The sequence below is a fragment of the Heteronotia binoei genome, chromosome 2 (genome assembly GCF_032191835.1).
Source record: "Heteronotia binoei isolate CCM8104 ecotype False Entrance Well chromosome 2, APGP_CSIRO_Hbin_v1, whole genome shotgun sequence".
Classification (NCBI taxonomy): domain Eukaryota; kingdom Metazoa; phylum Chordata; class Lepidosauria; order Squamata; family Gekkonidae; genus Heteronotia; species Heteronotia binoei.
Window position 1 is genome coordinate 4,935,699 of NC_083224.1, and position 22,344 is coordinate 4,958,042.

Below are 22,344 nucleotides of genomic sequence, written 5' to 3' on the forward strand. Positions count from 1 at the left end.
AAAGTGCCTGTATTCAAATAGAAAGCTTCACTACTTTCCACCAATTCCCCTCTGAGGGCTTGGCAGAACTTCCACCAACAGGTGCCGGTTCTCAGTACCCACAAATCCTGCCACGAAAAAAGGGGGGAGGGGGCAGAGCCCTAAAACTGCTTGCAAGTACAAACAATGAGGTAAGGAGGATGACCCCCCACACACATGAAAATAGTCATTGTAATATCACCCAAGCCCCTGAAAGCAGAGAATGATAGAGTTGGAAGGGACCTCCAGGGTCATCTAGTCCAACCCCCTGCACAATGCAGGAAACTCACAAACACCTCCCCCTAAATTCACAGGATCTTCATTGCTATCAGATGGCCATGCAGCCTCTGTTTGAACACCTCCCAGGAAGGAGAGCACAGTTAAAGCATAGAACCCTAGAATTGGAAGGGATCTCCAGGGTCATCTAGTCAAAACCCCTGCACAATGCAGGGAACTCACAATCCCCTCCACCTCAATCCACAGGACCGTCATTGCTGTCAGAGGGCCATCCAGCCTCTGTTGAAAAACCTCCCAGGAAGGAAAGCCCAGTTAAAGCACAGAATCCTAGAGCTGGAAGGGACCTCAAGGGTCATGTAGTCCAACACCCTGCACAATGCAGGGAACTTGCAAACACTTCCCCCAAAATTCACAAGACCCTCATTGCTGTCAGAGGGCCCTGCAGCGTTTGTTGAAACACCTCCCAGGAAGGAGAGCCCAGTTAAAGCATAGAACTCTAGAGTTGGAAACGACCTCCAGGGTTATCCAGCCCTACCCCTGCCCAATGCAGGGAACTCACAAGACCCTCCCCCTCAATCCACAGGACCTTCATTGCTATCAGATGGCCATGCAGCCTCTGTTGAAAAAACTCCCAAGAAGTAGAGCCCAGTTAAAACATAGAATCCTAGAGCTGGAAGGAACCTCCAGGGTCATCTAGTCCAACCCCCTTCACAATGCAGGGAACTCACAAGCCCCTCCCCCTCAATCCACAGGACTCTCATTGCTGTCAGAGGGCCCCGCAGCCTCTCTTGAAACACCTCCTAGGAAGGAGAGGCCAGTTAAAGCATAGAATCCTAGAGCTGGAAGGGACCTCAAGGGTCATCTAGTCCAACCCCTTGAACAATGCAGGGAACTCACAAGCCCCTCCTCCTCAATCCACACGACTCTCATTGCTGTCAGAGGGCCATGCAGTCTCTCTTGAAACACCTCCCAGGAAGGAGAGGCCAGTTAAAGCACAGAATCCTAGAGTTGGAAGGGTCCCCCAGGGTCATCTAGTCCAACCCCCTGCACAATGCAAGGAACTCACAAACACCTCCCCCTCCATCCACAGGACCCTCCTTGCTGTCAGGGGCCCCGCAGCCTCTGTTTAAAAACATCCCAGGAAGGAGAGCCCAGTTAAAGCATAGAATCCTAGAGTTGGAAGGGACCTCCAGGGTCATCTAGCCCAACCGCTATACAATGCAGGGAACTCACAAGCCCCTCCCCTCAATGCACAGGACCCTCCTTGCTGTCAGGGGGCCCCGCAGCCTCTCTTGAAGCCCCTCCCAGGAAGGAGAGGCGGGTCCTTCCCTGCAGGCTTCCGGAGCCCTCCCTGCTTGCCAAGCCCTCCCGCCTCCTTTCGCGGGGCTCCGTGCATTGAGCGAGCGGGGCTGCCTTCGGGGAGCCAGAGCCGGCGTGCAGCAGCAGCAGGAGGGGGCTGCAAGACTCACCAGTCCGCCGGCTCCGTTCCCCCAGGGCCTCCGGGTGCAGCAGCCACAGCGCGCCGGCCTCGCCGGGAGACCCTCCCCGGCCCCTGGGTTCCGCGCCCCAACAGTTCCGGCCTCATCCAAGAGTTCTCGCCCGGCGGCACTGGCCTCCCTCCCTCCGGGGGACTTTCTCCCTCCCTCCTTCTTCCTCCTTCCTGCCTGTCCGCCGGCTCCGTTCCGCCAGGGCTTCCGGGCGCAGCAGCCACAGCACGCCGCCGTCGCCGGGAAACCCTCCCCGGCCCCTGGGTTCCCCCCCAAGAGATCCGGCCTCCTCCAAGAGTTCTCGCCCGGCGGCACCGGCCTCCCTCCCTCCCGGGGACCCCCTTCCTTCCTCCCTCCTTCCTGCCTTTCTTCCCTTCCTTCCGGGGGCTTTGTTCCTGCCTCCTCCCTTCCCTCCTGCCTGCCAGTCCGCCGGCTCCGTTCCCCCAGGGCTTCCGGGTGCAGCAGCCACAGCACGCCGCCCTCGCCGGGAAACCCTCCCCGGCCCCTGGGTTCCGCGCCCCAACAGTTCCGGCCTCCCCGCCCCCTGGCTGGCCCAGCGGCACCGGCCTCCCTCTCGGGGGCTCCCTTCCTTCCTCCCTCCCTCCTTCCTTGCAGGTGGGCAGGTGGGGGGTCCTTTCCATGCTCGTCTTTTAGCCCCGGCCGGAAACGCAACGCGACCTTCTCCTGCTCCCGTTCCCTTGCAGAGCTCCCGCGCTTGGCTGCCTTGCAGCAGGGCAGGCAGAAACTCAGCGGGTGAAGTGCGGCGCCTGGCATTAGGGGTGCCAAGCCCCATGCAAGAAATATCTAGGCACTTCGGGGGTGGAGCCAGGAGCAAGGTTGTGACAAGCACCATTGAACCGTGAAGGGAGCACATTGAAAGGGACCACTGCACACCCTTTAAATGCGTCCCCTCCATTGGAACAATGAAGGATACGGGCACTTTCTTTGGGGGCTCAGAGATTGGACCCCCAGTGCAATCTTTTTGAAACTTGGAAGGTGTTTTGAAGAGAGGCACTGGATACTGTGCTGCAAATGTGGTACCTCTACCTCAAAAAACAGCCCCTCCCCGAGCCCCTTCCTTCCTTCCTTCCTTGTGGCTCTCAAACATCTCACATTCATGTCTTGCCGCTCTCCAACATCTGACATTGATTCTTTGTGGCTCTTAAATTAAGCAAGTTTGGCCACCCCTGCTGTCTAGCATCTCAATCCAAATGCCAAGAAGAAGAATTGCAGATTTATACCCCACCCTTCTCTCTGAATCAGAGACTCAGAGCAGCTTACAATCTCCTTTCTGCATGACGCTTCCGTCCTAGACCCTTGCCAGTCCGGCTTTCGCCCAGGCCATGGGACGGAGACAGTGTTGGTCGCCTTAGCGGATGACCTCCAGCGGCATCTGGATCGAGGTGGTGTGGCGGTGCTGATGCTGTTAGATCTGTCGGCCGCGTTCGACACGGTCGACCACCGGCTACTGACCCGCCGCCTTGCCGATGTCGGGGTTGGGAGGTTGGCCTTACAGTGGCTTTCCTCATTCCTCGAGGATCGGGGACAAAGGGTGGCAATCGGGGGAGAGCTCTCCCAGAGACGCACACTACACTGTGGGGTGCCTCAGGGAGCAGTTCTATCGCCGATGGTATTTAATATCTATATGTGCCCCCTTGCCCAGATTGCCAGGAGGTATGGGCTTGGGTGTCACTCAGCTCTATCTGCTAATGGACGGCCGGCCTGGATGCGTCCCAGAGAATTTGGACCTGGCACTGCAGGCTGTGGCAACTTGGTTAAGACTGAGTGGGTTGAAACTGAATCCAGCGAAGACAGAGGTCCTTTGCTTGGGTCGGGGCGCTCTGGGAGGAGAAATATCTCTCCCGGTTTTTGACGGGTCAAGAGCCTGGGAGTCCTACTGGAGCCTTCATTATCAATGGAGGCCCAGATAGCAGCCACTGCCAAGTCAGCCTTTTTTCACCTGAGGTGGGCGAGGCAGCTGGCTCCCTTTCTAGAGCGTCGGGACCTGGCAAGAGTGATCCACGCAATGGTCACCTTGAGATTAGATTACTGTAATGCCCTCTACATGGGGCTGCCTCTGTGCCGAACCCGGAAGCTGCAGCTAGTGCAGAACGCGGCTGCTAGATTACTGCTGAGGCTCCCAAAGTGGGAGCACATACAGCCGGGGCTGCGTGAACTGCACTGGCTACCAGTTACTTACCAGATTCGTTACAAAGTGCTGGTCATTACCTTTAAAGCCCTATATGACCGAGGACCTGCCTACCTTAGGGACCGTCTCTCCCCACATGAACCCCAGAGAGTACTGAGGTCAGCAGGGAAGAACCTGTTGACCATCCCCGGGCCAAAAGAGGTAAAACTTCAAAGTACCCGTGTGACGGAACCGGCCCGATTCTGCCTTCAGACCCGGTCCCGTCAGCTCCCTATGGAGTCGCCAACTCCTGGAGGGAGCTATTTCTCCTCCTGCCCCTTGGGCTCGCTGCCACCACCTGCTCAGTCCCGGGGTTCAGATTGAGAGGAACAGGACTCCCAATCCCCCTCTCCAGCTGTGAGGCCAGGCCTCAAGGTCCTCTGCCACCCTGCACTTGGGTTTCACAGAGACCTCAGCGCTTCTTTGGGGCACCCCTGGAGGATTGGCACCTTATCCAACTGCATGCCTTCCCCCTTCCCCGGGGCCCCCTTCTCAACACAGCGTGGTCTAAAGCGGTTTGGGGATCTATGTGGTACAGAGATTGACTGCCAGCATTTAAACAGTAAAAATATATTTATTTAAAAAGAGAAACGGATAGGAAAACAAAAACAAAACAAAAAACAGTTGCATCTACAAAATTAGCACAGCACAGCAAACAGCATAACAAAGAAAAGTTGATTATAAACGCATCCGGTTGGCCCTGATCTAGACATGCCCTGTCTTGTGAATTACTTACTTAGTCTGCCTGCCTGGGCCCCCCCAGGCAGGAGCCTCCATTGCTCACCACATGTGCTTTGCTGTGCGGTGCTGTGCTGTGCTAACTTTTTAAATGCAACTTGTTTTTGTTTTGTGTTTTTCTTTTCCTATATTTTTCTCTTTTAAATAAATGTTTTTTCTGTTTTAAATGCTGGCAGTTCATCTCTGTACCACATAGATCCCCGACCGCTTAGACCACGCTGTTTTATAAAGAGGCCCCGGGGAAGGGGGAAGGCATGCAGTTGGATAAGGTGCCAATCCTCCAGGGGAGCCCCAAAGAAGCGCTGAGGTCTCTGTGAAACCCAAGTGCAGGGTGGCAGAGGACCTTGAGGCCTAGCCTCATAGCTGGAGAGGGGGATTGGGAGTCCTGTTCCTCTCAATCTGAACCCCAAGACTGAGCAGGTGGTGGCAGCGCGCCCAAGGGGCAGGAGGGGAAATAGCTCCCTCCAGGAGTTGGCGACTCGATAGGGAGCTGACGGGACCGGGTCTGAAAGCAGAATCGGGCCGGTTCCGCCACAACCCGTATCCGGGCTTTTTCTGTCATGGCCCCACAGTTATGGAACCAACTTCCAGAAGAAATGCGGGCCCTGTGGGACTTTGAGCAATTCCGCAGGGCCTGCAAGACCATCTTGTTTCGAATGGCCTTCACTGACTAGAACTGCTAAGTAAGTTCGTCATCTAGGTAATAGCAAAAAATATTAATTTTATTGTTTTAGAATTTTAATAGATTTTAATTAATTGTGGTTTAAAATGTTGTTTTGTATTATGTATATTGAATTTTGTTGTTAGCCGCCCTGAGCCTGCTTCGGTGGGGAGGGCGGGATATAAATAAAATGTGATTGATTGATTGATTTATCTTCAACCCCCACAACAGACACCCTGTGAGGTGGGTGGGGCTGAGAGAGCTCTTCCAGCAGCGTCCCTTTCAAGGACAACTCCTGTGAAAGCTCTGGCTGACCCAAGGCCATTCCAGCAAGTGAAAGTGGAGGAGTGGGGAATCAAACCTGGATCTCCCAAATTAGAGTCCGCACACTTAACCACTACACCAAATTGGCTCTCATCTTGCTGGCTCATCCTGTTGTACTGTCAACTAAATATTGCAACTGGTTTTTATTGTGATGTTATTGTGATTTTATTATTACTTATGTTGATGTACTCCGCCCTGAGCCCCCACGGGGGAATGGGCGCAATAATAATAATAATAGTTCAAAGTGCTTATAATAACAGTTGAAACCGTTTTCATTTTAAAATATTTTTAAAAACCCCTCATCCTCCCTCCCTTTAAAGAGACGCCTGCCAATTCAAACCGATCTCCAAAATACAGAGTTCAGTTCCCCCTAAAGAAAATGGTTGCCTTGGAAGACGGACTCTGTGTAGGGTTGTCAAGTCCAACTCAAGAAATATCTGGGGACTTTGGGTTTGGAACCAGGAGCTTGGATATCTGTTTCTCAAATCCTTCCTCAGGCGCAAGTGAGTTGTAGGGACTCAGACACCGAATCACATCACTCTACAATTCAAACAATGTCAGTCATCAATGGTTGGTGCTCCTTGCCACTCAGCAAGGCAAGGAATTGTAGAGTGATGTGATTTGAAGCATTCGAGAAACAGATATCCAAGCGGTGTGCTGGACCTGGGGACTGCCTGTGGATTTTTTGAAAGAGATGTAGAATCCACCCTGATTTCAAGACGAACTGTGTATGCGCCTTTAATGAGCTGTTTGGGAATGCTGGAAGCTGAAGGCTCCATGTACGGTGCTCCATTGAAGGTGTCAGTGAGTCATCGTATGTGAAACAAATTTCATGATATCAAATGTTTATGAATAGATACAGCATGTTGTAATATTTGCAGTGTTTTGTGGTTGTTTTGCCGAAAGGTTTTTGGTTTAGTCCCACCTGGAGCCAGCAAGCCTCCCTCTCCCATCCCCCACTGATGGCCACGGGCGACCTGTCCCCCCTAGCCTGGGATGGTTACAATTCATCTAATTAGCTTCACCTTTCCTTATAGTTAAGTGCCGGCCCAACACAGGTGAAGAGTTTGGGAGTGATTCTGGATGCTTCTCTTTCTATGGAGGCCCAGGTCACGATGCTACTGGGTCTGTCTTTTATCATCTAGGGCAGATCCGGCAACTAGCACCATCTCTGTCCCCCCAAGACCTGGCTGCAGTGACCCCTGCAATGGTCACCTTCAGGCTGGACTACTGTAACTTGCTCTACTCTGGCTTGCCCTTGATGCTGATCCGGAAACTGCAGCGGGTGCAGAATGCGGCAGCTCACCTGCTGACTGCATCACCTGTACGGGTGAGCATATGGCCGGCACTCCACGGCCTGCACTGGCTGCCTATAGAGTACCGGGTCTGTTTCAAGGTGCTAGTTTTGACTCCTAAAGCCTTGCGTGGCCTGGGACCAACATACCTGCGGGACCGTCTCTTCCCGTAGATGCCCCGGAGGTCGCTTCGTTCAGCTTCCCAAGATCTTTTGACCGTCCCTGGCTTAAGAGATGCCCATCTTGCCTCTACCTAGTGGAATCAGCTTGCTATGGAGATCCAGGCCCTACCTGGCTTATTAGCCTTTTGTAGGGCCTGTAAAACAGCTGTTCCACAAGGCTTTTGGATGAGGCGGTGGGTATCTATCTATTGGATCAGTTGGCCTCCCCTACTGTATCATTTTGCTGGACCATCTTGCTATATCATCCTGCTATAAGAAGATATCGGATTTATATCCCACCCTATACTCTGAATCTCAGAGCGGCATACAATCTCCTTTACCTTTCTCCCCCACAACAGACACCCTGTGAGGTAGGAGAGGCTAAGAGAGCTCTTACAACAGATGCCTTTTCAAGGGCAATTCTTACGAAAGCTATGGCAGACCCAAGGCCATTCCAGCAAGTGAAAGCGGAGGAGTGGGGAATCAAACCCGGATCTCCCAAATTAGAGTCCGCACACTTAACCACTACATCAAATTGGCTCTCATCTTGCTGGACCATCCTGTTGTACTATCAACTAAATATTGTAACTGGTTTTTATTGTGATGTTATTGTGATTTTATTATTACTTCTGTTGATGTACTCCACCCTGAGTCCCCATGGGGGAATGGGTGCAATAATAATAATAATGATGATGATAGTTCAACATGCTTACAATGACAGTTGAAACCGTTTTCATTTAAAAATACCTTTAAAAACCCCTCGTTCTCCCTCCCTTAAAAGAGACGCCTGCCAATTCAAACTCCCTGAAAAGCCCTGGCAAACAGACGGGCCGGGCAGCCCCTCCTGAAGCTGAGGAATGCCAGCCAGGGTCTCCCAGCCTCCGGTTGCCAGCTCTGGGGTGAGGAGACATGGATCCGCGATGCAGCCTGGCCCTCAGTCACTTCTCCGTGCAGCTAGTGGGGCCTGGAGGTCTCCCACAGTTCCACCCGATCTCCAAAATACAGAGTTCAATTTCCCCTAAAGAAAATGGCCGCCTTGGAAGCTGGACTCTGCTTAGGGTTGCCAAGTCCAACTCTAGAAATATCTGGGGACTTTGGGGGTGGAGCCAGGAGCAAGGGTGTGGCAAGCACGATTTAACTCCAAAGGGAGTTCTGGCCATCACATTTAAAGGGACCGCATGCCTTTTCAATGCCTTCCTTCCACTAGAAATGAAGCATAGGGGCTCAGCATTGCACAATTAAGAAGGGTACATTTCATCATCATCATCATCATCATCATCAATTTTATTTATATCCCGCCCTCCCCTCTGAAGCAGGCTCAGGGCGGCTATCAACACGACTCAATACATGCATTGTACAGTATTTAACAATACTAATTTAAGAGTTTAATTAAAATTCTATTAAAATTCTAAAATAATAAAATTAATTAATATGTTAGTGCTATTATACAGATGGTGAGTTTGCTTAGCAGTCTCTCTCTTTAGTCGGTGAAGGCCATGCGGAAAAGGATGGTCTTGCAGGGCCTGCAGAACTGTTCAAAGCCCCGCAGGGCCCGCATTTCTTCTGGAAGCTGTGTCCATAGCTGTGGAGCCATAACAGAGAAGGCCCGAGTACGGGTACTCTGTAGTTTTACCTCTTTTGGCCCGGGAAATCTCCAATCGATCTCCAATTTCCATATATTTATTTGCTCCCCTATGTTTCTCCCCAGAATTACCGTAAATCCAAACAAATGGGGACCACGTAAAGGAAGCTTGTTATCTCTGTTGGGTCCTGGCATCTCTTAAACATCTTAATTATGTTGTATGCTAATCTACTGCTCTCCCTCTGCCTAGAGGTATGGACTGGTAGCTTCCATTTCAGCGTATCTGAAGAAGTGTGCGTGCACACGAAAGCTTACACCTCGGATAGAACTTTGCTGGTCTTAAAGGTGCCACTGGACTCAAACACTATTCAAAATTTCCTGGAAAACTCTACTGAAGAATGAAAAGCTTTCTGAGCATGAAATTGATTGGAACAAGCTCTGCGAAGTGTGGGATTCAATACGAATAACAAGGAATTTATTTAGTTTTCTATCCTGCGCTCTCCCCAAGCGGACTCAGGGCGGCTAGCAGTCAATTGGAAAACAATTTAAGGTTACAATCTAAAAACAGTAAGATAACAATTGAAATATATTTCATGGTGCTACTCAAAATCTCAGTATAGGCGGGATCATCACTTTCTTTCTTCACACAGCGATCCTAATTCCTCGTCGCTCAGCGGCTTAGGGTGGCAGTCCCCTCCCAGTTAGGTATTAAAGGCCTCTAAAGAATTCAGCATCCAGAGGGAGCAAGTGGATTCCTGCACTTTTGTTATCCTGCTAAGTCCACAGAGGGGAGTTCAGCCTCATCGTGACCCTCTATAACCAGCATCTCCTCCCACCAAACTGCACAAAATTATGCTCGATGCATAAAAGGAACCCCTGAAACCAGTGCTTGCTATTGGTTCCAGCGCCTGCATTCAAACAGAAAACTTCGCTGCTTTCCACCCATTCCCTTCTCAGGGGTTGGCAAAAGGCCCAGCAAGAGGTGCTGGATCTCAGTACCCACCAATTCTGCCCCCCCCACACACATACACACACACTCACACACACAAAAGGAAGAAGGGGGGGGGAGGGAAGAGCCATAAAACTGTTGGAAAATGCAAACAATGAGGCAATGGGATGACCCCCCCCCCCCACACACACACATGAAAACAGTCATTTCAATATCCCCCAAGCCTCTGAAAGCAGAGAAGGTGGTCAAACCTCCAGGAATTTCCCAAAGAGGAGGTGGCAGCCCCCTCTAGCAGGGCAAATCACGCTGGTACCCAGGAAAGGCAAGGGAGCGGCTTCACTGGCCTTGGGTTTGAGGAAGGGGGGGGGGCATTAGAGAAGCACGTGTTTTCCATGCAATCCTGAAACCTCTTCCACAGAGCCATCCACTGGCTGAAGTCCAGTCCGGCTGGTCCTTATGGGAAGGCAGGGAGCCTTCTTGCCTTCGCCTGCAGCACGGGAGGGGTTAAAGGGACAGAGGTGTTCCTAGAGAGGCCAAGCAAGGTGGGGGGGGCATAGAGGGAAAGGGGGGGGGGAGAAGGGTTTGCTTCTGCAGGGGGAAAGAGGCCAGCAAGGGAGTCCGAGATGCAACAGGGGGAGGAAGCCTTGCAGAAGTTTAATCAGAAGGAAGTGAGGAGGAGGGCCCAGAGAACTTTCTAAGTGGGAGGGGAGGAAGGCTGCCCTCGTCAGTCTTGGGGAATGGGTGTGTGTGTGTGTGTGGATTGCATTGCTTCGCGCTGGCATTTTCTCCCTCGGGTTTTAGTTCATTCGCTCCGGGGGTGGCTCAGGAAAGCGAGGCCTGAGTTTTGCCAAGGGGGCTGCCCAGAACCGCCTTCTCCATCCCCACCCTGCCGGCCATAGGGAGGTCCACGTGCGCCTCCAGGGGACCCCCCCCCCCCCAGCCCCTCCGCTTGGACAGCTCGGGAGGACCCAGCAGAGAAACGCAGAAGAGGATCTGGGGGGACCTCCTTTCTGCCCCTGCAGTGGAGAGATTGCTGGGCTGCTTGTTGCCCCCATCCCGCAAGGGGGGAGAAGCTCCGCGCCTCCTTCCCACCCCACTCCCCACCCTTGAGGGCATCTGCTCAGAATCCCAAGCCGGCCCTGAACCCCTCCTGCTGGAGCCCCCCCCCCCCCCCAGGAGAGAAGAAATCCCCACTCACAGTGCAGTGGGGGGCAGAAGGAAGTGCGGGGTGGGAATCCTGCGCAGGCAGGAGGAGGCGATGCTGAGGCTGGGAGGGGCCAGAAGGGGGTGGGGAGGGGTGAGCCCAGCTGGGGGGGGGGGAATCTGGGGAACCTTCTTCAAGGAACAGGGATGGGGATTTCTGGCTCCAGCTGCCAGGCTGTGAGCAGCGTTCCCTCTAAGCTGAGTTAACATGAGCCAGCTCAGGGATTCTTAGCCTCCCGCCCACACATTGTTGTCTCAGCTCAGCATTCCCAAACCCCACCAGCTATATGCGGCTCTGCTTACTGTGCCTCATTCCTCGTCTGAAGAAGTGTGCGTGCACACCAAAGCTGACGTTCTGAATAAAACCAAGTTGGTCTTAAAGGTGCAATCGACGCCTATTTTGTTCCACTACTTCAGACCAACACGGCTGCCTATTTGGATTTAGCTCAGGAAGGATTTCGGAATCCTAGAGTCGGAAGGGACCTCCAGGGTCATCTAGTCCAACCCCCTGCACAATGCAGGAAACTCACAAGCCCCTCCCCCTAATTCACAGGATGACCCCAGAACACAAATAATGTGTGCAGCAGCTCACAATTTTAATGCCCCCATGGGGAAATGGGCCCAATAATAATAATGATGATGATAGCTCAACATGCTTACAATGACAGTTGAAACCATTTTCATTTAAAAATACTTTAAAAAACCCCTCGTCCTCCCTCCCTTAAAAGAGACGCCTGCCAATTCTAACTCCCTGAAAAGCCCTGGCAAACGGACGGGCCGGAGAGCCCCTCCTGAAGCTGAGGAATGCCAGCCAGGGTCTCCCAGCCTCCGGTTGCCAGCTCTGGGGTGAGGAGACGTGGATCCGGGATGCAGCCTGGCCCTCAGTCACCACTCCGTGCAGCTAGTGGGGCCTGGAGGTCTCCCACAGTTACAACTAGGGTGACCATAATGTCTGAAGGCCAGCCAGGGACACTGGGGGGGGGGGGGGGGGAAACAGGAAGTGACGTCACTTCCGGTGACGTCACTTCCGGTGATGTCATGCTACCACCGGAAACAGGAAGTGGCATCACTTCCTGTGACATCATTTCCCCCGCGTCACCTGCCGGAAACAGGAAGTGACTTCACAGCACTTCCTGTGACGTCCCCAAAAATCCCCCAAATATCACCGCCGGAAACAATTTTGTTCTCAAATCCTGTATATACTTCATCAGTATATGGGATAAGGCACTTTCTCAACTGTGCTGCATAATGCAGCCTATTTATTTTGTCCTGTTTGCTCTGTTGGCTCTATCTGCGCCACCTTCATCACTTTCGGGGTGTGGATCCCCCAGTGGGGTGGTCTCCCGACTCCCTCCGCTGACTGTTTCTGATAGCCCTGCGCCCCCTCTTTCATTTGATATGTGTCCCGTGCGGGTGCCACCCTCCCGCCGGGAGATGCCGCAAAATGAGCCCCCTTGAGGCTTATGGCGGCAGGGCTCGGGGGAAGCGAGCTAGACTGCTGTTCTTTTGAGGGGTTATAGAGTGTTTCGAGCCCGTCCCTGTGGCATCGGTCCCATCTGCATCGGTCAAGATGCAGGACAGGAACCTGGAAGTGACTGACAGGCTGCTTCAGCGTGCCGCTGCGCCGGCCCCCTGGGCCCCACAACGATGGGACCGATGCCACAGGAAAGGGTGGAGTTTTGGTTCCGTGTGCCCCAGAAGTGACATCACTTGGCCCTTGACCTGGAAGTGACACCACAGGAAATGACATAATTCCTGTCTCCCAGCTTCACCCCCGAAGTCTCCTGGCTCCACTCCCACATTTTAGTGGGCCACGAAGAAGTGTAAAAATAACCGGGCCGCGGGAAAGAAAAGTTTGGGAAACCCTGCTGTAGGCGGTTTCAGACGTTTTAAAAACTGTTTCTATCCACTTTAGTGACCATTTGCAAGTGGATTTTGGCCTTTCGCACAGTAAACTCCAGTTGCAAAGTGCATGGAAAGTGCATTTTTCAGTGTGCGTGAAACAGCCCCGCACCACTGAGCCATGGTCCTTTGGCTCCATTTCAGCCTTTGATACACCATGTTCCAGTTCAGATGACCAGATAGCTATGTGTAAGTAGTTAATAGTATAATCCTCTGTGGACTTGGAGCTTCTCTCCCCCACCCCGGCTCTGCACGTTAAAAGTTGCAGGGGTGTCTGGCCTTGAGTTGGCAAGGAGTGGTTTGTTGGATTAACAAGAATTAATCCCCCCTTCAAAGGCCACCTCCCCAGTTTCCGGTTCGGCTCTGGGATGGAAGACACACTTATTAACAAAACTGTTCCACACTTCAGCTTTGAAAAAACCTGACAAAGTTTATTCAGAACAAGTTGAAAGAGTAACAAATCACTGTCTGATGATAGAGAAAAAAGAATACCAATGCCAGCAAAGTTTCAGTCAGTCAAAAATTTATTGTGTATAGCCATTGGCCATTACAAAACAGAACACAAACGCCAAAGTTCACAGAAAACATCTTAAAAGTTCCCCAGAAGGGCCGCCCTCAAGAAGTTGTTGTTGATGGATGATATTGGATTTATACCCCACCCTTCACTCAGAGCAGCTTACAATCTCCTTTTCCTTCCCCTCCTGACAACAGACACACTGTGATGTAGGTGGGGCTGAGAGAGCTCTGACAGCAGCTGCCCTTTCAAGGAGAGCTCCTAAGAGAGCTATGGCTGACCCAAGGCCATTCCAGCAGCTGCAAGTGGAGGAGTGGGGAATCAAACCGGTTCTCCCAGATAAGAGTCTGAGCACTTAACCACTACACCAAACTGTCAATCAGTTACATTTGATATCACTCTTGCGCTTATCAGCTGCAAGGGCAAGCAAAGAGACTCTATAAGATACATGAGCATCATTGGCAGATAACAGAGACAGAAAGTTTCAAACTCTCAGACCCAGGTAACCAGGAGGGTAACGGAAGGCCTCCAGCAGCATTAAAGAGCCAATCAAGGCCGAATGATTAAGTATCATTTGCAGGTGTGGGATGCTTAGGGAGAACACACCAAAGCCCCAGCTGGAATACTTCACAGAGGGTTAGAACACCACTCCTTTGGTACCTGGAGCCGAAGCAACTTACAATTTGTGTTGCAGGTCAAATATCTGAAAGGGAACGAACTTCAATAACAAATGATACTTCTGTTCACCCCAGCCCCCACAATTAGATGGAAAAAATACAGTTTAAAATAATACAGTAATTTACAATAATCTCATAGCAATATTCATCAACTTATTAAAATTAATTTCAAAGGACCAGATAGCTATGTATAAGAAGTCTGATGTACCTGATACACATAATAACCTCTTAAACAACTTATAAACATTCCTTAGTTCAGCTTCGTTTTCTCGGTTTAATAAACAATCTAGGGTTGCCAACTGGGTGGAAGAAATGAGTCTGGTGTCCTTTTGACACCATATGGGGTAGTGAGATGTATCTGAAGGCTTCGAACACGGCTAAAGCTTCTTCCATATTGAGAGCATTTTTAATATTTCTTCCAGGTTACAGTAACATTTCTGTGTAGATTAAAGCTTTCTACAATAGTTCATATAGTGCTAGTCCTTTATACGGTTTGTGGTTGTTTTTTAGTTATAAAATAAGAGAAAAGCTCTTTTAACGGCCTAAGGGGTTAGTCTAAGCAGTTACATGGTTGCTTTGTGGTTTTTTTGGTGCCTCTCTGACTGAATCTCTTTCTTGCTCTTATTTTCATAGCTGCAGGGGCAAACAAAGAGACTCTATAAGATACATGAGCATCATTGTCAGATATCAGAGACAAAATGTTTCAAACTCTCAGACCCAGGTAACCAGGAGGGTAAGAGGCTAATCCCCCTAAAGGAAGGCCTCCAGCAGTATTAAAGAGCCTGCCAGCCAATCAAGGCCGAATGATTAAGTATCATTTGCAGGTGTAGGATGCTTAGGGAGAACACACCAAAGCCCCAGCTGGAATACTTCACAGAGGGTTAGAACAACACTCCTTTGGCAGCAGGAGCCGAAGCAATTTACGATTTGTGTTGCTGATCAAACATCTGAGAGGGAACGAACTTCAATAACAAATGATACTTCTGTTCACCCCAGTCCCCACAATTAGATGGGAAAAAAAAACAATTTACAATAATAATTTAGCAATTTGCAATAATTTCATAGCAATATTCATCAACTTATTAAAACTAATTTCAAAGGACCAGATAGCTATGTATAAGGAGTATAAGTCGGATGTACCTGATACACATAATAATCTCTTAAACAACCTATGAACATTCCTTAGTTCAGCTTCGTTTTCTCATATTAAGAAACAATCTAGGGTTGCCAACTGCCTGGAAGAAGAGTCTGGTGTCCTTCTAAGATCATATGGGGTAGTGGTATGTATTTGAAGGCTTCAAACACGGCTAAAGTTTCTTTCATATTTAGAGCATTTTTAAATATTTCTTCCTGGCTATAGTAACATTTCTGTGTACATTCAAGCTTTCCACAATAGTTTATATAGTGCCAGTTCTCTATACGGATTGTGGCTCTTTTTTAGTTATAAAATAAGATAAAAGCTACTTTAACAGACTAAGCAATTACATGGTTTCTATTCTTTGGTTTCTTTGGTGCCGCTGAAGAGTGTCACTCCGACTAAATCTCTTTCCACGCTCTGAGTATTGGAAAGCTCTCTCCGTTGGGTGGGTTTTCTGATGATTAGGACGAATGTCACTCCCACTGAATCTCTTTCTGCACTCTGAGCATTCAAAAGGTCTCTCCCCTGTGTGGGTTCTCTGAGGGCTTTGAAGATGGCACTGTGACTGAATCTCTTTCCACACTCTGAGTATTCAAAATGTCACTCCCTTGTGGTTCTCTGATGACTTTGAAGATGGTCACTTCGACTGAACGTCTTTTCACACTCTGAGCATTCAAAAGGTTTGTCCCCTGTGTGGGTTCTCTGATGACTTTGAAGACTGCAACTCTGACTGAATCTCCTTCCACACTTTGAGCATTCAAAAGGTCTCTCCCATGTGTGGGTACTCTGATGACTTTGAAGATGGTTACTCCGACTGAATCTCTTTCCACACTCTGAGCATTCAAAAGGTTTCTCCCCTGTGTGGGTTCTCTGATGACTGTGAAGATTGCCACTCTGACTGAACGTCTTTCCACACTCTGAGCATTCAAAAGGTTTCTCCCCTGTGTGGGTTCTCTGATGACTGTGAAGATGGCTACTGACAGTGAATCTCTTTCCACACTTGGAGCATTCAAAAGGTTTCTCCCCGGTGTGGGTTCTCTGATGCTTTTGAAGACTGCCACTGTCAATGAATCTCTTTTCACACTCTGAGCATTCAAAAGGTCTCTGATTCAAAAGGTCTCAAAAGGTTTCTCCCCGGTGTGGGTTCTCTGATGCTTTTGAAGACTACCACTCTTACTGAATCTCTTTCCACACTCTGAGCATTCAAAAGGTTTCTCCCCTGTGTGGGTTCTCTGATGACTGTGAAGAAGTCCACTCCAACTGAATCTCTTTCCACACTCTAAGCATTCAAAAGGTTTCTCCCCTGTGTGGGTTCTCTGATGACTTTGAAGTTGGCTACTGACAGTGAATCTCTTTCCACACTCTGAGCATTCAAAAGGTTTCTCCCCTGTGTGGGTTCTCTGATGACTTTGAAGACTGCCACTGTCAGTGAATCTCTTTCCACACTCTGAGCATTCAAAAGGTCTCTCCCCTGTGTGGGTTCTCTGATGACTTTGAAGATGGCAACTCTGACTGAATCTCTTTCCACACTCTGAGCATTCAAAAGGTCTCTCCCCTGTGTGGGTTCTCTGATGACTGTGAAGATTGCCACTCTGACTGAACGTCTTTCCACACTCTGAGCATTCAAAAGGCTTCTCCCTTGTGTGGGTTCTCTGATGACTTTGAAGATGGCCACTCCGACTGAATCTCTTTCCACACTCTGAGCATTCAAAAGGTTTCTCCCCGGTGTGGGTTCTCTGATGCCTTTGAAGACTGCCACTGTCAGCGAATCTCTTTCCACACTCTGAGCATTCAAAAGGTTTCTCCCCTGTGTGGGTTCTCTGATGCATTTGAAGATGGCCACTCTGACGGAACCTCTTTCCACACTCTGAGCATTCAAAAGGTCTCTCCCCGGTGTGGGTTCTCTGATGACTTTGAAGACTGCAACTGTGACTGAATCTCCTTCCACACTCTGAGCATTCATAAGGTCTCTCCTGTGTGTGGGTTCTCTGATGAGTTTGAAGATGCTGTCTCCCACTAAACCTCTTTCCACACTCTGAGCATTCAAAAGGTCTCTCCCCTGTGTGGGTTCTCTGATGGCTTTGAAGATTGCCACTCTGACTGAACCTCTTCCCACATTCTGAGCATTCAAAAGGTCTCTCCTTTGTGTGGGTTCTCTGATGACTTTGAAGATGCTGTCTCTCACTGAACCTCTTCCCACACTCTGAGCATTGAAAAAGTCTCTCCCCTGTGTAGGTTCTCTGATTACTTTGAAGATTGCCACTATGACTGAACCTCTTCCCACAATCTGAGAATTCAAAAGGTCTCTCCCCTGTGTGGGTTCCATGATGCTTTTGAAGAGTGCTGCTCTGACTGTATCTCTTTTCACTCTCTAAACAGTCCAAAGGTCTGTCTCCTTTGTGGATTCTCTGATGCTTGTGAAGATTCCCTGTCTCACTGAATCTCCTTCCACACTCTGTGCATTCGAACGGTTTCTCTCCTCTTCGTTGTCTTTGGTGCATACGGAGCTGTGATCTGGTTTTGAAGTGCTTTCCACACTGAATGGATGCACTTGCCCTCATTATCCTCTGCTTTGGAAAACATGCATTATGTTGTCGTCCATCTCTCTTCTCAGCTGTATGGCTGCCTTTCTTTCTCTTAGGTCTGCCTGGATTCCTGATGTTTTCTTTCACGTCCACATTTTTAACTCGATCTGGCAACTGCTGATCCAGTTCCTCACCCTCCTCATTGCTCTGATCATCCTGGGCTGGAATAAGAAGAGAGATCCCATTAGCACCTGGAGGGCAGGTAAGTTCTAAAGGCATCGATGTGACTGCAGGAGGAAAGGACTGAGGGCCCTTCGGCCTCCTTCGGCTTGCCTGATCTTAACCTCTCTCCCACCCTCCCCAGATATCTAGTCTTTCAGGATACCTCATCCCTATGAGGGCCACATCTGAGCTCTTGCTCAGAGGGAGCTCCTGACCCTACAAGTCCCAGTCCCCAGAAGGCCTCCTGTCCCTGCAGTGGGCTGTCTGATTGTACCAACCAAATGTTGCTCTGAACTCAATCCAAAATCCCCCATGTCTATTCCTTGCCTCTTCCAGAGCTAGTTTGGTGTAGTGCTGAAGTTTGCGGACTCTTATCTGGGAGAACGGGGTTTGATTCCCCACTCTTCCACTTGTAGCTGCTGGAATGTCGCTGCTATATGTGAAGTGACAGCTTATAGCATGTGCTGCAGAACTGAAAGTAGATCTGGGGGCTTAGATGATCTACATGACAGCAGGTGGCTGGGTGCCAGAGGTATTGCATCAGCCAGCAGAGTCAGCATGACACAGCAAGTTGCTGATTGGCTGTCCAATGTATAAATGTACAGAGTAACTATGGTGTGTGTGGGTTAATGGAATTGGAGTTGCAGCGGAGCATATTGTCAGTCAGAAGAGTGAGTGGTGTGTAAATAAATGTATATAGTGGTTTTACAGCTACTGTGTACAGCCTTCATTCTTGCGTCGCTAAGATTCACCCTCTTGGACTCTAAGCGCATCGACAGGGTTATGGGCCCAGTACGCTTCCGCTGCACCTAGAAGACCTGAGAGAGGTGGTAAAGAAAGGACGCTGAGTTGCTCCAGAGGCTGCCTAGGAGGTTAGACCAGCAGTGGCTGAAAGGAGTCTGAGCAGGATGGCTACAGCAGCAGCTACCGTGCTGGTGGAGAAGCTCACCACTACCAACTACAACACCTGGTCGCTGAGGTTAGAGCGTTTCCTGAAGAGAGAGGGGTTTGGGACTGTGTGTCAGCTCCTCCAGCTAATCCCACGCTGGCAGAGGCCGTTCAGGATCAAAAAGCTCTAGCCACTATCATTCTAAGCGTTTCAGACGACCAGCTGGTGCATGTCCGTGTGCACCAGACAGCAAAGGAGGCTTGGGAAGCTCTCAAGGCTGTGTATGTACAGAAGTCAGCAGGTTCGCTGATATCCCTGTGTAGGAGGCTCTACAGGAAACGTATGCTGGCCAGGGAGTCGATGAGGGACCACCTTGACGGTATGCTCACTGTTTCCAAGAGCTAGAAGCAAGGGGTAAAGCGGTGGCTGAAGAAGATAAAGTGTACATAATATTGAGCTCTCTGGAAGAGAGATATGATATGCTGGTGATAGCATTTGAAGGGCAGGATGCCGACAAGCTAACTTTGCCTTACGTGACTGGCAAACTCCTGGCAGAAGAACAGAGGCAGCTGGAGAGCAGGAAAGAGCAGACTCAGCGCAAGGAAGAAGATAAGCCGAGGTCTGTTGGGGCTGGTTCCAGCTGGCAAGCTAAAGAAGAGGAAAAAGCCTTGCAAGTGCAGAAGAAGCGCTGTTATTTGTGCAACCAGCTCGGGCATTTGCGAAGATTTTGTCCACAGCAGCAGAGAAAGAGCCGGCAGCAGTCTTCAAGGACACCTCAGGCAACTCTGGTAAGAACTGGTCCGGGACTGCAGAGTATGCCCTGGGTTGTAGACTCTGGGGCTACGCAGATTTTCTGCTGCCAGGAAGAACAGCTGCAGGACTGCAGACCAGCTGAGCTGAAAACTGTAAGCTTGGCTGATGGGCGACAAGCAGGCGTGCTTTGCCAAGGCACGGTCTATTTTCCTGGACTTAATCACGGTTTTGATAATGTGTTATGTGTGCCAGAGCTAGAGACTAATTTGTTAAGTGTCTCCGTCCTGGCAAAGGCTGGGTTTACAGTAATATTTGATAAGCAGGGCTGTGAAATCTTAAAGCAGGGTAAACGGCTGGCTAAAGGAACACTAAGAGCTAATGTGTATGAGCTTATGCAAACTGTGGGGAAAGCACAAACTGTGTGAAATAGACAGCCACACAGCAGGTGCATTCACTGGCTGCATAGAAGGCTGGGCCACGCCAGCTATAACACAATTAATAAAACCCTGGGAATATTGCAGGGGGTAAAAGTTGATAAATGTAATGCCTTCCTAGATTGTAACATCTGTAAGGAAGCCAAATCAAAGGCATTTCCATCGACTAGACGGAGTGAACGTGTGTCTGAGAGACCGCTCCAATTAATACATGCTGACCTGGTGGGGCCGTATGCACCCAGTGTTTCTAAAAATAGGTTTGGTTCGGTTCTGGTCGATGACCACAGCAGGTTTGCGTGGGTGTATGCTATTAAGCATAAAAGCGATGTCTGTGCAACTTTTAAGTACTGGGCTAGAAGGGTACAAAAACAGTTAAATGCCAGAATAGCCTCGGTTCAAACTGATCAGGGAGGTGAATTCCTAAGCAAAGACTTTGCCAACTATTTGAGGCAAGAGGGCATAAAACACAGGGTTGCCAATGTTTCCTCTCCGTGGGAGAACAAGGAGACACATAAGCAAAAGCCTGGAAAGAGAGGCTTTAAGCAGCAACTGAATTAAAAAGGGTTCAATGTGCAAAAGAATAAGTGCTGGAATGTAAAAGGAAATGCTGTAACATTAAACAAACTTACTGTTTGAAGATGTGTATTAAGCTGTAACTAAACTATGACTGTACAACTGAAAAATGTAACAATTCCAAAATGTAACTCTTAAGCTAAATGTAAAGGCTGAAAGCTGTGAAAATATGTATTGAAAGAGAATGCACATCTACACTAAACTACATGGTAACCATGCTCAGTCTGGGAAGCAAGCCAAGCAAAGATAAGGGAGGTGCTCAGTCTGGGAAGAGAGCCAACTGAGGAGATATGGTCAGTCTGGGAAATGAGCCAACTGATAAGAATGTACTTGCTGGATAATTGGCAAGCGGGGCGAAATGTGTGTGTGCGTTAACACAAGAGTCCAGGGAATGAAATACTGAACTGTAACCAATGTATATATGAAACATGTAACCAAATGTAATAATGGTAAAATGAACAATATGTATATGGAATATTGTGATGTATGGATGACAGCAAGAGCTATAACCTGAGGAGGGGTGTCGCTGTTATATGTGAAGTGACAGCTTATAGTATGTGCTGCAGAACTGAAAGTAGATCTGGGGGCTTAGATGATCTACATGACAGCAGGTGGCTGGGTGCCAGAAATATTGCATCAGCCAGCAGAGTCAGCATGACACAGCAAGTTGCTGATTGGCTGTCCAATGTATAAATGTACAGAGTAACTATGGTGTGTGTGGGTTAATGGAGTTGGAGTTGCAGCGGAGCATATTGTCAGTCAGAAGAGTGAGTGGTGTGTAAATAAATGTATATAGTGGTTTTACAGCTACTGTGTACAGCCTTCATTCTTGCGTCGCTAAGAATCACCCTCTTGGACTCTAAGCGCATCGACATGGAATGGCCTTGGATCAGCCATAGATCTCGCAGAGCTGTCCCTGAAAAGGCAGCTTCTGAGGAGAGCAGTCTCAGCCCCACCCACCTCACAGGGTGTCTGTTGTGGTGCAGGTAAAGGAGATTGTGATCGCTCTGAGACTCTTGAGATTCAGAGTACAGGGTGAGACATAAATCCAATATCTTTTTCTTCTTGACATCCCCAGAAGGACTCCTCCCCCCGCAGCGGGCTGTATGATTGTACCAACCTGCACTGGAGACGCTGCACAGGTTGTCTGTAGTGTCCTGAACCCGGTTCAAAGTGCTGGTTTTGACCTTTAAAGCCCTATATGGCTTGCGACCTGTCTACTTTCTGGACCGCCTTTCCCCACACGAGCCCCAGAGAGCACTACGATCAAGCTCGTTAAATCTGTTTAAGATCCCCGGGCTAAAGGAGGCCCGTTTGACCACTACAAGAGCAAGAGCCTTTTCCGTGGCTGCGCCTGCCCTCTGGAAGGCCCACCCTTAGACGAGGGCTCTGCGGGATTTATCACAATTCTGCAGGGCCTGTAAGACATATCTGTTCTGGCAGGCTTTTAATAACTAAACGGAGGCACTTTTAACATCTATGGGGTGTGTACTATCTACCCCACAAGTGCATCAGAAATTAATTCAAAACAGACAGAGTGTGCCATCTGAATTGCATTTAAACTGTTTTAATATTTGAATGTTTTAATGTTATAAGTTGAATCTGTCATCAAATTGTGACCGTTGTTAGCCGCCCTGAGCCCCTTTGGGGAGGGCGGGATACAAGTGCAAGACATAAAAATAAAATAAATAACTAAATCTTGCTCCGAAGTCAATCCAAACTCCCCCATGGCTATGCCTTGCCTCTTTCTTGGCCTAACTGAACGATACTTACTGTCAGGCGGCTCATTTGGGGAGGAAATATGCTCTTGAGATCCTCTTGAGGAACTCCCCAGCTTTTCTTTGGATGCAAGGCGATTGTCTTTCTCCACCAAA

General features: G+C 49.5%; 1 protein-coding gene across 1 annotated transcript; it reads right to left on the reverse strand.

The window, feature by feature from the left end:
* Window positions 1-30: 30 nt before the first annotated feature.
* On the reverse strand, window positions 31-17,878 carry LOC132590531 (gastrula zinc finger protein XlCGF17.1-like). Its single transcript, XM_060263451.1, has 3 exons — window positions 17,794-17,878; window positions 16,336-17,277; window positions 31-107 (listed from the first exon to the last, which is right to left on the reverse strand). Exons 1-3 carry the CDS (start codon window positions 17,876-17,878, stop codon window positions 31-33), a joined length of 1,104 nt encoding a protein of 367 aa, XP_060119434.1.
* Between the last annotated feature and the right edge of the window lie 4,466 nt (window positions 17,879-22,344).